General features: G+C 45.0%; 2 protein-coding genes across 6 annotated transcripts in view; one reads left to right on the top strand and one right to left on the bottom strand.

Annotated features, from left to right (window-relative positions):
• lrmp (lymphoid-restricted membrane protein) overlaps positions 1-14,626 on the top strand; it is a 148,204-nt gene extending 133,578 nt beyond the window's left edge. Inside the window, exons 35-39 of the mRNA XM_080207195.1 lie at positions 2,271-2,336; positions 5,558-5,649; positions 7,136-7,246; positions 9,215-9,322; positions 13,912-14,626. Coding sequence (XP_080063321.1) covers positions 2,271-2,336; positions 5,558-5,649; positions 7,136-7,246; positions 9,215-9,322; positions 13,912-14,155 — 621 coding nt within the window. The 3' untranslated portion in view covers positions 14,156-14,626. The remainder of the gene's footprint in view (positions 1-2,270; positions 2,337-5,557; positions 5,650-7,135; positions 7,247-9,214; positions 9,323-13,911) is intronic.
• The window catches only part of dnai7 (dynein axonemal intermediate chain 7), a 79,906-nt gene continuing 76,988 nt past the window's right edge, over positions 14,613-17,530 (bottom strand). For all 5 annotated transcript variants that reach the window (XM_080207197.1, XM_080207199.1, XM_080207200.1 and 2 more), the window contains 2 exons: positions 17,103-17,216; positions 14,613-14,900 (listed from right to left, as the gene is read on the bottom strand). In XM_080207197.1, the coding sequence (XP_080063323.1) occupies positions 14,613-14,900; positions 17,103-17,216 (402 nt within the window). The remainder of the gene's footprint in view (positions 14,901-17,102; positions 17,217-17,530) is intronic.

Below are 17,530 nucleotides of genomic sequence, written 5' to 3'. Positions count from 1 at the left end.
TCTTTTCTAAAAACAAACCTTTTTTTCTTTTAGCTTCACTTCCTTCCCAGCCTTTATCTTGATTTTCTTTGTCTTGAATCCTGGTTTAGTGTTTCTCTTTAAAATTTGTTCCAAGCTTCAGCTTCCTTTTATTGATCCTTTTGCCTCTGTTACTTCTCTATGTTTGTGGCACAATTTTTCCTTGTATCCCTCGGGAGCAGCCGGAGAAAGTTGAGACCAATGAACTTGGTGGTAGAATGGAGGAAATGCTGGCTAAGAGTTTCGGAGCCTGTCTCTTCATAGATCATAGAACCCTACAGTGCAGAAGGAGGCCCATCGAGTCTGCATCGAACACAATCCCACCCTGGCTCTACCCCCATATCCCGACATATTTTACCCACTAATCCCTCTAACCTAAGTATTCCAGGATTCTAAGGGGCAATTTTAGCACGGCCAATCAACCTAACCCGCACATCTTTGGACTGTGGGAGGAAACCGGAGCACCCGAAGGAAACCCACACAGACACGAGGAGAATGTGCAAACTCCGTACAGACAGTGACCCGAGCCGGGAATCGAACCCAGGACCCTGGAGCTGTGAAACAGCAGTGCTAACCCACTGTGCTACCGTGCCGCCCTCACAATGGCGGCCCCACGGAGTTGCTTTGATTTAATACCGAGATTCTAGAGTGCATTAAAATGGGTTGGGTGGATCACAGTCTCCAGATTCTGTTATGTCAGACCCAACTCTGTTCATCTCTAATCACAGCTGAGATATTGTGTCTCAGATGACCACGAAGGCTGGCCGTTCGGACAGATCCCGTGGCCTTTTTCAAAGAGCGATGGAGTTCCCCAACACTTATCCCTCACCCAACAGCACCAAAACAAATTAACATTTATTTCACAGCTATTTGATAGCCTGGTTCCGTGCCACTTACAACACGCACTGCCCTTTAAAGATAATTAACTGGCGGTCGAGCACTTTGAGGCGTTCTGGGCTCACAGACAGTGCTGTATAGACAATATTTTTTTCCTGTTTTCTCCTCATTTCCCCCTTTTCACTCCTGCACCATCCTGCCATCCTTGTTGTACACCTTCCCTCCATCTGAGACATAGGAGCAGAGTTGGCCGTTTGGCCCATCAAGTCTGTTCCATTCATTCGATTATGGTTGATCTAACACTCAACTCTACGTTCCTGCCCTATCCGCTTAACCCTCGATTCCCTTACTGATTAGAAACCTGCCTATCTCAGATTGGAAATGGCCCAGCTTCTACAGCCCTCTGCAGTACGGAATTCCACGGATTAAGTGAAGAAATTCCTCCTCATCTCTGTCTTAAATGAGAAACCACTTACTCTAAGGTTATGCCCTCTGATCTTAACTCTCCCACAAAGGGAAAACAACCTCTCAGCATCTACCACCTTGAGAATCCAAATGTCTCAACAAGATCACTTCTCACGTGCTTCTAAACTCCAATGAATACGGGCCCAACCCACTAAACTTCTTTTTGTGTGGGGTAGCATGGTGGCACGATGCTTAGCACCACTGCCTCACAACCCCATGGATCCGGGTTCAGTTCCTGGCCTTGGGTCACTGTCTGTGCGGAGCCTGCGTGGGTTTCCTCTGGGTACTCCGGTTTCCTCCCAGAATCCAAAGATGTGCAGGTTAGGGTGGATTGGCCATGGATAAATTAATTGCCCCTTTAATATTAATATCAGGTAAATGCATGGGGTTATGGGGATAGGGCCTGGATGGGATTGTGGTCAGTGCAGACTCGATGGGCAGAATGGCCTCCTTCTGCACTGTAGGATTCTATGAAAATCCCTCCACACCAAAGGTGGGCACGTAAGGTGGATTGGACATGTTAAATTGCTCCTTAGTATCCCAAGGTGTGTATGTTAGGTGGGAATAGCCATGTTAAATGTGCAGGGTTACAGGAAGAGAGTGGGGAAGAGGAAAAGACCCTGTCAGAGAGTCAGTCCAGACTCAAGGGGCTGAATGGCCTCTTCTGCATTGTGGGATTCTATAATTCTGGGATCAAAGTAGCGTGCCTTCTCTGGACTGCCTCCAACGTCAGTGTATCTCTCCTTCGATCAGAGGGCCAAACCCTTGACAGTTCTTGCCCTCTTGTACCCTGATGTTAATGGTTGTCTTTATTGGTGCAGTCAGGGTGCTGGGTTATATTGCTCCTTCGTGAGTGTTAGCACTGATGACACTTTTTTGGAAATTTTTCCTCAGTTCTCGTGTGGAAAAGCGTAAACGTAATTTTCCTTTCTGCCATTATCTCTCGTTAGAATTCCGCGCGGAGAGTCAGCATTGCAGCAATCCCACGAAGCAGCGGAGGAGCACTGTTTGACTTGGTAAGGGATCTACAGCCAGATTCACCACCACCGCGCTGGGTGGGACAGCAGCCTCACAACCGGGGAACCATTCCGGACCTTTCTGAGGATGGTTAACGTATTTCTACAAACGTGAGCCCTACTTTGCAGTGGATGTGCCAATGAAAACGGGTTGTGCAAGTGAATCCAACAGGCACAGCCGCAATCCATGTTGGCAGCTGAAGGACAGATGTGATTCAGATCGTGACTCAAAGCACACAGTTAGTTTATTAGGAGGGCTGAGATTTACCGGTTGACCCACACTCTCTCTTTTTGAAATCTATCTTGTGGGGTTGTGATTGTTTGAGTTGGCAGTCTGAAAGCCATAAATTGCTTGGGGTGATGCAATCGCAGAAAGGATTAAGTGCTTCATGTTACAGAGCTAGTGCAAAGCTCAGTGGCAACATTGTTGATTACATACCAGCTTGCTTTCTAATATAACACAAGGTCACCGTGACTTCGGCATTCCATGGGTTTGGGAACGTGGTCTGTTTCTGTTCTCTTCACCACCATCTGATCTCATTCTCCCTCTCCTCCCTGCTGCTCCTTTCGTAGTTAGGAACCCTGTTTGCTGTGAACATCCTTGACCGAAAATAGTGTGTTGGCAGGTTACAGGGTGGATATGAACACACAAAGGACCAGTAAGACCATCCAGACATACATCATTGCCCTCCCCCAGTATCCCACCCACAGTAATATAAGTTCTTTGTAAATAACAGAAGTACCTTGGGCCAATTGAGAGAAAACTCTTGAAATTCCTCTCCAAACCTTGGAGTTTATCAAGTTCCAGGGGATGCAAGTAATTGATAATTGCAGCAACCCCTTGGCTACCTTTCACCATTTGATATCTAAGGGGTAATTTCAGCATGGCCAATCAACCTAACCTGCATATCTTTGGACTGTGGGAGGAAACCGGAGCACCCGGAGGAAACCCACACAGACACATACAGACTCCACGCAGACAGTGACCCGAGCTGGCAATCAAACCCAGGTCCCTGGAGCTGTGAAGCAGCAGTGCTAACCACTGTGCCACCCACAGTAGGTTAGCAGGATTAGCAAGTAAAATATGTAGGGATGTGGGGGTAGGGCCTAGGTGGGTTTGCGGTTGGTGTAGACTCAATGGCCTCTTTCTGCACTGCAGGGTTTCTGTGGTTCTATGATATGACCTGAACTTGGAAGAATTTATCACTATAAAAGGACTACAATGATCTCATACTTGCCACACAAAGTGATAATTGATTCTAGATGTTGAGACAATTGGAGAATTTTCTTTTGCAACGTACAGCTCTGTCATTGCTGAATCCTTCTCTTAAGTTCCCAAAAGCTTTTTTGGGATTGAGGAGAATCTGTGTTGTTCATCTCTTGACCCAGACTGCTGTTTTACATCAATAATGAACCTATTCCTATCGCTGTGTTTACTGTGTCCAATAGTGGATATTTTCCTAGATTCGCAATCTAGGCCGGAACACTATCACCTCACCCACCCAAAATCAGAGCGGGCCAACGTCCAATAACAAATCTCTGACCTCGGGCAGGAATCTCCAGTCTCGCCCAAGCGAGGCTGGAAAATCCCACCCATTGAGTCAGACTAATCAAAAGAACATGAATTAAAATTTTTGAGAATTTTTAATTTATTGTTAAATAAATTAATTAAAAGTGAACATAATGCTATTGGATTGTTGGAAAAATCCAACTGATTGATTAATTAATGCTCTCTGGTGAAGGAAACCTATTTCCATACCTGGCTGATCCTATATTTGGACCAAGTTTGATTGCTAAGTGGCTTAACAACCACGCAGTGTATCAAACCTTTGTAAGGGCAATTATGGATAGACAATGAAATTAACATAACATAAGAACATGAGAAATAGGAGCAGGAGTGGGCCATCTAGCCCTTCGAGCCTGCCCCGCCATTCAATAAGATCATGGCTGATCTGAAGTGGATCAGTTCCACATTCCCGCCCTCTCCCCATAACCCTTAATCCCCTCTCTTATCAAAAACCTATCTACCCGCGTCTTAAATATATTTAGCGAGGCAGCCTCCACCACTTCAACGGGCAGAGAATTCCAGAGATTCACCACCCTTTGAGTGAAGAAGTTCCTCCTCAACTCCGATCTAAACTGCCTCCCCCCCTTATCTTGAGGCTGTGCCCTCTAGTCCTGCTGTCCTTTCTGAACGGGAAGAATCTCTCTATCTGGCCTTGGAAATGCTGGCCTTGCCCTGGAGAATGTCTTTTCAAAACTTACTCCAGTGGGTTTGTTTGTTTAAGTACCAAAATGATTTAAATTTGATTTGGTTCATTATTGTCACATGCATTGGGATACAATGAAAAGTATTGTTTCTTGCATACTATACAGACAAAGCATACCATACATAGAGAAGGAAAGGACAGTTTGTAGAACATAATGTTACGGCTAGGGTGTAGAAAAAGATCAACTTTTTGATCTTTTGACCTAGAGGCACAGCCTCAAAATAAGGGGGGGCAGTTTAGAACGGAGTTGAGGAGGAACTTCTTCACTCAAAGGTTGATGAGTCTCTGGAATTCTCTGCCCGTTGAAGTGGTGGAGGCTACCTCGCTGAATATATTTAAGTCACGGGTAGATAGGTTTCTGATAGACAAGGGAATTAAGGGTTATGGGGAGAAAGCGGGAAAGTGGAACTGATCCACTTCAGAGCAGCCAGGGCAGGCTCAAAGGGCTAGATGGCCTGCTCCTATTTCTAATGTTCTTATTAACTTAATGCGAGGTAGATCCATTCAAAAGTCTGGCAGCAGCAGGAAAGAGAGAATGTCTGGGTGTGTGGGGAAACTTTCAGGGGAATTTCTCCATTGAGTTTGTGACAATTTTGAGGAATATTAACTGCCTCTCAAGAAACTAATCACTTTTGATGTTGGATTTATTGTGATTGGAGATTGGATTGAGCTCGGAGAAGCCATCCCACTGGAGACCAGCATTCTGGTCTCTGCTCAGCAACTATCTGGTGTGACAAACTAAATTGGAAACTCCGCTTTTGGACAATCATTGGATTGAAATACGGGGAAATGCTGTTGGGGAATTGGCTACGCAATGAAGCTGTGGACCCTTCCCTCCAAAGGTCTACAATGCCCCACTCCTGCCTTGGCAACAAATTGGACAGTTCTTTAACTTTCTGAAGTGTGTTAAATTCAACAGTTTAAAAATGGTATATTTGATTTGCTGTGTAGTCAAAGCTGAAAGAGGTGGATGAAGGAAGAAGGAGATCCGAAGGAGATCAGGACAAGTTGCGGAACAAGTTTGCGAGAAAGATGAGCACCTGGTAAGTCACTTAATGCTTGAGGTTGTAGTGCTGCTGATTTATGGAATCATAAAATTATCCAGCGCAGGTGACCCTTATCCGTTGCCCTCCAAATTTCCCCTTTCCCAGTAGTTATCTAATTCTCTTACGAAGTTGCAACTGAACCAACTTCCAGCAGTCTTTTCAGGCAATGCGTTCCAGATCATCTCTCAGATGTACAACTGTGGTATTCTTTCAAGTTACGTTAGCTATTTTCATCTCAGATGGATATGTGTTGTTGGGTGAGTTTGCTGGCCGTTATTTGCTATGTTCAGACTGCCTGGCCATCCTGCCCAAGTTGAGTGGAGTGTTGTTGTTTATTACTTTTTTTAAGTTAAACTGAGTCACCGTCTGGGTAAATGAGAATGTGGAATCTTTTCAATGCGGAGCAGAGCATGGATGGATATAAGGTCACGAGTGAGAAAGGATGTGAACAAAGGAAAGTACAGCACAGGAACAGGCCCATCCTCCCTCCAAATCTGTGCCAATCCTGCACACGGCTTCTGTCAAAGACATCTATACGGTTGGAATCAATTCTCACTGCAAGCTGTGCAGGAATGTGGCTACACAGCAACCAAGATGTGCCATGCAGGAAACAAGCTGGGCACACGCAAGCAGCGCTCGTTCCAAGAGGTGCCACCTATCTGACTGTGAAAACCTTTAAAAGGGCAGCACAGTGGTTAGCACTGCTGCCTCATAGCTCCAGGACCTGGGTTTGACCTGGCTTGGGTCACTGTCTACACATTCTCCCCCCTCGTTTCCTCCGGGTGCTCCGGTTTCCTCCCGCAGTCCAAAGATGTACGCGTTAGGTGGATTGGCCATAATAAATTGTACCTGTGATGTATAGGTTAGAAGGATCAGCAGGGTAAATGTGTGTGATTGGGGTGGGATTGTTGTTGGTGCAGAATCGATGTTGGGTTCCTTTTGATTTCTATAAAATAGGTCAAGTGACGGGAACATTTGTTGAAATGACTTTATTTCACTTGTAGAATATGTTTTACCTTCTCGGGTGGATAGAAAACAATAGAATGAAAAATTGAGCAGGGTCAACATTTGGCTGTCGATCTCTGATGACTGGTTTACCACTTGGTACCACCAGAACAAGTACAAAATCTGTCCCATGGTGAAATGGCCTTGAGTACGTCCCAAAGTAATAAATTGCCGTGCCCAAGAGGGAAAGGCTTACCTTGGGCATCTCTTTGAAGACTGACCACAGCGTCAAAACTTGGTGCTTATCTGCATCTTTGTGCAGACTTAGTTCCGTTTGTTTCAGAAGTTTCACTTCTCTGTCCATTCGACGGCAGGACAGTTGGGTATCAGGAAAAACGTTTTTGCACCACCTCTCTGAACACAAACTTTTTGTGTTTTTAAAAAAACCGTCAGCTTCCGAAGTTGGTCACCTGCCTCTCCTACTCTAAACTGCAAAAACATTCAGATAATTGTTTGAATTTTTTTAATCTTGCTTTAGGAAATTTTTAGGGCCAAAAGAGAATGATCCTTCTGTATCCCGGCCAACACTGCATCGGTTTATCAGCACCTATACCTGGGGTGACAAAGGCGGGCAACTCGAGAATAAAGGGTGAGTCCCAAATTCTCAACGTATGCATCTCTCCATGTAAATGTTTATTTTCTTTAATTTGTTTCATGCTTACTTGCCCTCTGAACTGAGTGGCTTGCTAGGCCATTTCAGATGGGCAGTTAAGAGTCAACCACATTGCCATGCCTCTATAGACACATGTAGGCCAGACCAGATAAAGATGGCAGATTTCCTTCCCTCAAGGACATTAGTGACCCAGATGGGTTTTTCTAACAATCTTTGTTGATTTCATGGTCGCCGAGCTCATGTTCCCAGAACATTAGCCTGGGTCCTTTGGATTATTAGTCTAGTGACCCTGCTGCTACACCACCATCTCCCCTTCCTTTATTCAAGGAATTGTTTGGATGACGGATGGGTTAAAATTTCCTCGTGACCCATGGAAATGCAAAGAAGATCATTGTTTTTCTCTCTCGTGTGTCAGCCATGGCTCCATTGTAGCATCTATTCCTCTGTGTGTCAGAAGGCTTGTTCATATCCCCATTCCAGAGATTAGACCATGCTCTCACTCCAATGTGGTACTGAGGCAGTGCTGCGCTGTTGGGCAGCACACTCCTTTGATGAGATAATAAACTGAGCCTTTGTCTATGTCTCGGGTGGATGTAAGAGATTCCGCGGTCGCTATATCAGAGCAGATTAGGGGAGCTCTCCCCCTTTCCAACTGGTTACCTAGTCTTTATCACACATGTTTGTTGGATCTTGCTGTGCACATATTGGATGCTATGGTCCTGTTACAACATGACTACAGTTCACAAATACTGTAATTGGCTTTTGAGATGAACAAAGAACAACACAGCCTGGGAAACAGGCCCTTCGGCCCAACAAGCCCACGCTGCCATTTCAACATTGAGTCCCCTCTCCATCCATGACCCTTATCTACGCTTATGGCACTCCGCATTGGAAACCAGATTGAGGGGAGACTAATTTAGGGACAGTGATTTGGAATGGAGCCAAAAAAATGCCCCCTGTCCAAATGCCCCATTTCATCCAATATCAAATTGTCACCCTTACTCACATCCTTCTCCATTAGCTCTGTGATCCACTGAGTCCGTTATGTTCTAAAGCTATGGGGTCACTTGATTTGGAGATTCACGATCTTTGGTTGCGAGGCCCTGATACCATTCAAGTTGGGAGGGCACGTAAGAATATAGCAGAGGCCAGGATAGTGAGGGGGACTGACATTGTTCTCCCTCGCAAGGAACAAGAGTCGAGGCAGCTAAGTTGCCTGTCAGGTGCCAGGGGTTCAGGACATCTGGGCTGAGCTGGAGAGAAACTTGCACTGGGAAGGGGAAAGGATCCAGTAGTCATTCGTTAAAGACAGAGATGAGGAGAATCTTTTTGAGGGTTGAGAATCTCAAGAACTCTCTTTCTCCAATAGCAGTTGAAGCAGACTTGGATTATTTTCAAGGCAGAGGGAGATTTGTTCTTGATCAAAAGGAGGTAGGCAGGAACGTGGGATTGAAGTTACAGTAGATCAGCCATGATCTTATTGAATGGTGGAGCAGAGTCGAGGGGCAGAGTGGCCTACTCTTCCTAATTCATGTAGCCCGTGCACCTCTCCCTTCTGCCAATCCACCATCGCAAAACTGCCGTTTTGTGCCTTCAGTTGTATTGACCTTGCTCTCTGAAGCCCTTCCATTCATCCACAGTGTTAAGGTGCAATATATGTTGTTTTCTACTCGAGAGGTCTCCTCACAATCCATCGCTACGTCAAGCTTGCAGGTGCCTTTCTGAACAATGTTTCTCGAAGATGTTGTTTCCTTTCTTTTCCTGAAGTGTTGGGGATTCTTTTCTATACTAAAGCTGGTTAAGGAAGGCAAACTACCATCTATCAAACACCAAATGACATTGACAACATGTCTGACGTTCAGTGTGCTATTTACTGTAGGAAATAATCTGAAAAACTGAAATGAAATCTTCTGTATCTGTTCTGTCCACGTTGTTTCCACCCAGTGGGACTGTTCCAGTGTTAGAGTCACGAGCAGAAGAAAAAGAGGAAATGGAAGAAGTTACCTTAACGGAAGCAGAAAATAACTACCCAAATGCTGAACCATGTGAAGTGTAAGTATATTGTTAACCAGGCTGACTTCTGATATAGTTCAGCTAACACATTGAGATTGTAAAAGGCAAATGTCTGGAATTTATTTGCTAATCTGAGATAATCACAACTAATGGCTATGTAATAACTGGGCGAGGTCTGCAAGTGTGAAGAATAAACTGACATTTGGGTAGGATTTTGCCATCCCGACACTGGGCAAACCTACGTTAGGGCGGCCAAAAATGAAAACAAGGATCTGTGGAGAAAGTTCCCTACCTGCTATGAGTAAGTGTCTCTCATCATTTGAGGAAGAACCAGGAGAGTTCCTTGAAGCTGCTCCAGGGCTGGGTTTGAAGGAAGGGGTCCCAATGTACTCAGACAGTCAGAAATCTATCGGCAACATTATACTTGCAAAGCCTCCAACAATCTTCCATCAAACCACCATTCTGCCAATGGACGTGGGTGCAGCTCCTGCAAATGATTCAAGCCCAGCAGCAACAACATGAAGCAGGCAGCAGATGGCACAAGCTTTTCGGGTAATAGAGGATGGGTTGGGGGGGGTAGAGGACCAGGCAATAGCCCGAGCAGCAAGTGAGCTGGGGAGGGGAGAGGGAGACCAAATAGGGAAGTCTCGTTCACTTTGCTGAAATTCAGCAGGTCACTGAGTATTTCTATCACTAGACCCAATTTAGTTAGTTAATTGTAGCCAGTTGTGCTCACCACCTCGCTTATCTCCTATCACGCTTCTTTGTGGTGGTGAGCAGAAGCCCCACTGGAAAGAGAACATTCCTCCTCCTTGGTATTCATTTCCTCAACCCAAGAGGTCCAGATCTGGGTCTGCGAAGCTTGGTGCTTGTCTCTTGCCTGTATCAGCAATCGTGACATTGGTAAGGGAAAGGGCCATGTGTGTCATCAGTAGCTCTGCGGGATGGAGTGCCGGTGAGGGGATGTCGTGCTGGTTTGATATATCAGTGATGAGTTTGCTGCGGGCAGGCCTGCTGGCCCCCGCTTTGAGCCACTAGTAAGGTGGCAGGCATTTGACACAATGCAGAGAGGTCGTAAGGGACGAGAGATCCTTTAAGGGTGCATAGCCAACCTTTGGAATAGATAGTAAAGTAAGAAACCAGACACCCATCTTTTATTTAATACTAAATTGTTTTACAAATGTCTGCTCCTCCCAAAAAAAAACACAATATCCCAGAAGTATTTCAACGTCCTTTTAGAAACCCAACAACGGTTCACACATTGTCAATTAAATGCTGAAGATACATAATCGATTGCCAATGCATCAAGCACCTTAATTGCCTCTTAGCCTTTTGGCTAAGATCAAGCCAAAGATATAGGGTTATTTTGTCAGCTTGGATTTTGCCTCACATAGGGCACCGTTAGTTAGATTCAATTGGTTTTTGGAGCAAGAGAGGATTTGGGTTTGCCTTGTGACTTTTATGGAGTAAAATTTCTTTCTTAAAAAAAAAAGTAACATTAACATGTACCTTGGTTGGAGCAAGGCTGGAAATAACATGGGAGTGATCAATAGGTTGCCCCCTCAAGTTGCAGGCAGAGGGGAGTTATGAGGGTTGGAGGGTCTGAGGTAGAGATGTAGCAGCAGTTGGGTTGCTCTGGCCACTTCCAGAGCTGTGCTCTGAACTGCTATGTACTGATTTATTCGACTGCAGGCACTTGCTGGGTAGAGCAGTCAAAGGCTGCTGTGGCAGAATGTTCACAGAAAGGAGTTCAAGACATCAGATGGGTGCAGCTATGGGCCAAGCAATGGTTTGAGAGTTTAATAATAGTGTTCGTTGGAGACGCACCAGCACAAGGCAACCATGTTTTTACCGTCAATCAGAACAATGGCAAATACTCGTGTCAAAAGACAGCCTCTTGATCAACAGATGACTTTATCATCTTTGGAGAATTTTGCTGCTGGTTAGAGGTTCCATGATGGCATTGTAGATGGGCATTTTAGTGACTATATTATAGTGGGATGCATTCTCTGGCCCCAATCATCACACTTGATGGATTCTAGCCTCACACCCACAGTAAGTTTAAAAATTGGCCAGTCATGTTGCAGCTTTAAAGAACCTTAGTTAGGTTGCACTTGGACAGTGGCATTTAATTCTGGTCGCCACACTACCAGAAGGTTGTGGAGGCTTTGGAGAGGGTATGGAAAAGATTTACCAGGATGTTGCTTGGCGTGGAGGGCATAACCAAGAGGAGAGGTCGGAGAAACTTGATTCGTTTTCACTGGTATGAAGGAGGTTGAAGGGCGATCTGATTAAAAGTCTACAAGATTATGAGAAGCATGCACAGAGTGGATAGTCAGAAGCTTTTTTTCCCAGGGTGGAAGAGTCAATTACTAGGGGGCACAGGTTTAAGGTGCGAGGGACAAGGAGATGTATGAGGCAAGTTTTTTTACAGAGAGGGTTATGGGTGCCTGGAACTTGCTGCTGGGGGAGGTGATAGAAGCAGATACGGTAGTGACACTTGATGGGCATCTTGACAAATGCATGAATGGGATGGTAGGATCTGGTCCTCGGAAGGCTTTAGTTCAGTCCGTGCAATCTTAGAGGGCTGAAGGGCCAGTTTCTTTGCTGTTCTTTTGTCCTTTGGGTCAGGAAGAAGTGTCCCTGATTCCTTCCACCCACCCCCCCCAAGGTTTGAAGATGAAAATAGTGCGTGTGAATGTGCATCAAATCAAACCTCAGAATCATGGGTTCGGAAATTGGCCCAGCTTACAATTCCCAGCCAAGGAATTCAACCCATAGTTAGCTGCGTCAATTGAGATTTTCCTTTTTCATTGTATGAACAATTTTGGATAGTTAAATACCCACCGCTCCATTTCAACTGTCCCACACAAACTAATGCATTGCGTATCACAATGCCCACAGTCCCCACCATGGAAGACATGTGATCTCTCAAGAGCAACAAAATAGTGGTGGCAATGGATACTGTTTGTATGTGGTGCCCTCCACCCCAGCTGTCGCTCAAAGCAATTACAGTATGATTTATTACAATAGGCACAATTTGCATACCTTAAAGTAATTTGTGTTCTACGTAGGGTTAGAAAGGGCAATGTGCTAATTGTAAAAGTATATTTTTCCTCTACATTGCAACAACGAGGTTATGAGAGAAAAATAACTAGGTTCTGCTCTGCTGCTTGTGTATTATAAATGTGAATTTGATCTTCCTATGAACTGGAAACACTTGGGGCAAGGCAGGCTGAGGTTCTGATGTCTGCATGGGTTTGCTGTGCTACTTTGGCCGCTATGCGCATTTGTAAGACGATAGTGACATGATGGGACCTGAGACTGGTTGAAAAATAACCTTTGTCCTGCACAACCATTCACCCAGTTTGTCTCTGCACTTACTGCACCTCGTACGACCAGCTCTGGCAGTCTACCAAAAATTCTGGTTGGTTTTCTGAAACTTCCTTTTGCCCCAGCGTTGGCAGCCATGCTTTAAGTTGTACGTTCTGAGCTCAGGCATTCCCTCTCTGAATCTCCCTCTCCCTGTTAAAACCCACTGCTGACCCAGCTTTTGGCTTCTTGTCTTAATATGTCACCTTGGGTGACTCGATGTCAACACTTGCCTAATGCGCCTGTGAAATTCCTTTGAAAGGATTCAGTATGTTGATGGGTGCTGTAAGTTAGAAGACAGGAAAAAAAAACTACAGCACAAACAGGCCCTTCAGCCCACAAGTTGCACTGATCATATCTCTACCTACTAGGCTTACCGCTAACCCTCAATCCTACCCATGCACTCATCCAGAAGTCTCTTAAAAGACCCGATTGAATCTGCCTCCACCACCACCACCGCCAGCAGCCGATTCCACGCACCCACCACCCTCTGAGTGACAAGTTCTTTACTATTATGGGAGCTGGTGGGTAACAATATAAGCATCCGCTTTACACTGTGGTCTTTGCAGTGCCAAATATCAGCAACCCACTTCTGATGAGGCGGTGGATATAAATAGGGTAGGAGGCGGGAAGTGTAACAGTTTTCTTGCAAAACTGTGGTGGTGATTTTTACCATTTTCTTTTCAAACTTCTGAATGTCAGCACGTAGCTCCTTCCTAGAACTTCACACCAGGTCAAAGCTAATGATCGTGAACTTGTTGCTCCTGAGGAGGAGGAGGATGGAGATTTAAACTACAAACCATGCAATTGTTGACAATGCACAAACAGACCCTTCAGCATCTCTGAAGAGAAGACTTGGATTCACATTTTGGATTTAGTCCACTTATTGGAAGCTAGGAATTCCATTCTATTATATTCAATAAGTGTTTTATATCAGCATATGTGAGCGTATGAAATAGAGAAAGGGTAGGCCAAACAAGCCAGTTAGTCTGCTCCAGTATTCAATCAAATGATTGCACAACTTCCACAAAAACCCCATTATCCAACCCTATCCTCCCAATCTCTTGATTCACTTAGTGCTCAAATTCTATTATCGCAGCCTTGAATATAAACATCAGCATCTTTTCCAGCTTTGGAAAATTCTACCTCCATTTGGTTCTGAGTTTGTATATGTTAGAGAAGGTTTTGTGTGTGTGTGTGTGTGTGTGTGTGTGTGATTTATGCCTTTAACCTCTCAATGTTTCCTTCCGTCCCAGATATCGAGGGGTATCAGACCATCTAGCGACGCTGTGGGACGCTTTTTCCAAACGAGACCGAGGACCCTGGCTGCCTGTTATACTACTATTCTCGCTCAGCGTTCTGGGCAGCTTTCTCATCGGCTGGTCTTTCCACACGTCCGTTGATGCTGCCTCTGTGCCCATTGGGAACACCTGGAAAGCGATACAGCAATTCCTGTGGCCTTACACAGAACTTCGACACGACGGGCAGCCCCCTGTATAACTAACCATTCCATTTAACTTACAAACAGGCTTTTGACTGCAGTTCTCAGAATCCTCTCGACTCTGAGAGTGGTGTAACAGGCTTGTTTTTAAACTAAAATACATTGTTTAAGATTTTAGCCTTGGCAAATCATGTCACACGAGGAAGCATTAAATGTTGGACAAAACACTCATTCTATTTTAGGTATTTTTGGATTGTTTCAACGTTTAGAAAATCTTAAACTCCATTTTGTATCGGAAAATATTTTTTATTACAATGACTGTTCAACTCTAAAAATTTTGTCTGTTAAAGACAAATGTTGTCACTAGGAAAATATCTCAGCTATTCACCACGTGAAGTTCCCAATCACTGTGAATTTTTAATGGACAAATTTGAATGTAGGAACAGCGGTATGAACATGTGTCTGTAAACTTAGTAAATGTAGATGTTCCTGTGGAAATCGTGTTCAATAAAGTCTTCAGTTGACCTCCACTGTGTGTGTGATCAGCTGTGTGGCTTCCAGAAGTTTACGCACAGAATTATAAAAAAGGTGGTCAACGTTTAGAATTCTGTCCTTTGCAGCTTCACTGGCTAAGCCCCTCATCATGTGGTACAAGTTGGAGTAAAAGTCGGTATTTTCAGCAATTTCGTTTGAGAATTCTTCATCGGATTCCTTCATCTTGAGCTTGTGACACCTCTCGGGTCGCACCATGAAGAGAGACCATTCGCTCTCTGCTATCATCTCGTTACTCAAGCATTCACAAGCCTGTGATTCAACAGAAGAAAATGCAGGTACTGCTTTGTAAATTCATCTGAGCTCAGTCTGCGCAGCAGCAACTTTCCCTGTGCAGGTTTTTTACTTCAATTCCAACGTCCATCAGGAATTTGTGTGCCAATAAATTCAAATTGACGCTCTGGTTTTGGTCCTCTGCCAGATAAAATGACTGAAAGGCAATCTCAAATGTCCACTGGCACTTAAATGTATTCAACAAGCGTTTGATGCTTTTTATTTCTATTTAACCCTAGGAAAGAAATGGGAGATTTAAATCTCCCTCCATTAATATTATCCTGACTATTGGGAACGATAGGCAGACGGGGGCCTTCACCTGTTCCTGGGATTGGACTAAAAGTCACGAATTACATCCCCACGCTTCACCCAAAGGATGGTGCAGAGGAAAGCAGGCTGCGGAGTGAGGTGCTGTCGATGGGAGTCGGGATGAGGAGTGGAGTGGTGATTAGATTATGATCAGGCTGACTCGATTTACCGGGCTTGAGGTTGCTCCATTCCCTGCATGCAGTTAATTCCTGGGCTTAATTTAAATATAGCTTTGTTTCACTCTATAAATGGACACGGTAGTTTGCACTCTTGTCTCCCAGGCCTTTTGTTACTGTCTGTGTGGAGTTTGCATGTTCTCCCTGTATCTGCGTGGGTTTCCTCCAGGTGCTCCTGATTTTCCCCCACAGTCTAAAGATGTGCAGGTTAGGTGGCTTGGCCATGCTAAATTCATGGGTTACGGGGATGAAATGGTGGGGGGATGTGGAACTGAGTAAAATGCTCTTTTGGAGAGTTGATGCAGACTTGATGGGCCAAATGCCCTCTTTGCGCACTGTCGTGATTCTACGGACTGACATTAATGTCAGCATTTGGGGATGGAAATTGTGTAAGGAGACTAGGAGTAAGGCATAACAGGAACTTGGCTTTGGAGTAATCTCGCCACTGATCACCATCACTTTGGGCAACCATTTGAGTTCAGGCAACAAGAGAAGTGTATTGAGTGGTGGGGCACAGGTACATATGTGCACGGGACCTGGGTAGGACAGCATGCCTGCTATTCCTGAAATAGCATTTATGGAGTGCTTTTCACAACCACTGGACATTTTAAATTACTTTACAGCCAATTAAATACTTTTTGAAGGGCAGCGCAGGAAACCTGACAACTAATTTGCACGTGACAAATTTCCATAAGCAGCAATACGATAATGAGCTGGTGATCTATTTTTGTGATATTGATTTAGAGATCAATACTGGCCAGGACACTGGGGAGAACTCCCTTGCTCTTCAAAGTAGTTCCATAAGATTTCTTGTGTCCATCAGAGCAGGCATCTTTGACAGAGTAGCTTTTCCGCAGTGCTACACCGAGTGTCAGCCTTGAGTTTGTGCTCAGGTGCCGGAGCAGGGCTTCAACTCAGACCATGGTCGGAACTGTCGGGCTGTGCAGGTCTAAAAGCGGCAATTCCTGCCCCGACTGTCATGGGGTTTCACGTTGTCTGAGACCCGGCCGCTAAAATTCCAGGGGCAGGCGGGATGGGAGAATTCCAGCCATCTCATATGGAGACAAGATTGAGAGTCATTCTGACCTGGTCCCATAAAGGGTTCGTAACTTGCCTTGACCTCTTCTGATCAGACTGGGCCTCCTGTGGTTGATGGGTCAAAACCTGTATGTGCATGCACTCACCCCCACGACACTGTTAGCATAACCAAAACAGTGTCATTAGGACTGAAATTTGCGTGTAAAACAGGGCTATACGTGCCTGCTGTGGAAAACGTGGCCAATTAGATGATCGGTGTAGATGGAATGGTTCTACAAGGGAAGGGAGCAACCTCAGGGAAGTGAGTGCACATGGTCTGTTAGTAATCCTGCCACTATTGCTGACAGATGGCATGGTGGTGTCTTTAGGGGAGAGGGAGAGGGAGGGGGTATGAAATTGAAACTGAGATGTTCAAAGACTAACCATTTAAAACACAGCACTGTCAAGTGTTAAATATGCTCTTAAAACTAGTTTTTGGAGACGAAATGTGGGGAAGGCAACAAATGATCACGATCAGATTTGTTTAAATGTATTGCTCCAATGGTCATCTGTCCTGATATCTTTGGCTCAGTGTCAGTTTTCGATTACACGTGCAAATCGCCTAAGAATGTTTTACTGCATTAAAGGAGCTCAATAAATGCAAGATACTCATACTTACCTGCAGCAATATTTCTTCTTCATCGGAGTGAAAATTCCATTTACTGTATCTAAAAGCTGTGGCTGAGCTGACCAGGGCCATCTGTGTGTAGAGGTTCAGAGCCAACTGTGTGTTCTGTGGTACAAAATCAAATTGTCAGTTTGATCAAAACCACCAGCCCAGGTCTATTCCTTGAAGCAATAAAGCAATTGTTGTTATTTGTTATCTATCTCTAACAATCAATAAATAGCTACGAACGACTGAGCTCAAACTATGTGCCAATTAACCTAACCCGCACATCTTTGGGCAGGAAAGCCGGTGGAGAATCCAAATCCTTTTCCACACCAGTGGGACTTCCTGGTGAGATTGTGTCCTGAGGACTTCTCAACACTGCCAACCTACCCCCCCCCAACCCACCCCCCGCCTCAACCCCCCAACCCCCCGCCAAC

Source organism: Carcharhinus amblyrhynchos, chromosome 19 (genome assembly GCF_965287045.1).
Source record: "Carcharhinus amblyrhynchos chromosome 19, sCarAmb.v2.hapA, whole genome shotgun sequence".
NCBI classification, from domain to species: Eukaryota; Metazoa; Chordata; class Chondrichthyes; order Carcharhiniformes; family Carcharhinidae; genus Carcharhinus; species Carcharhinus amblyrhynchos.
The sequence above is the reverse complement of the archived record's forward strand: the minus strand, read 5'-3'. Positions and strand labels throughout refer to the sequence as shown.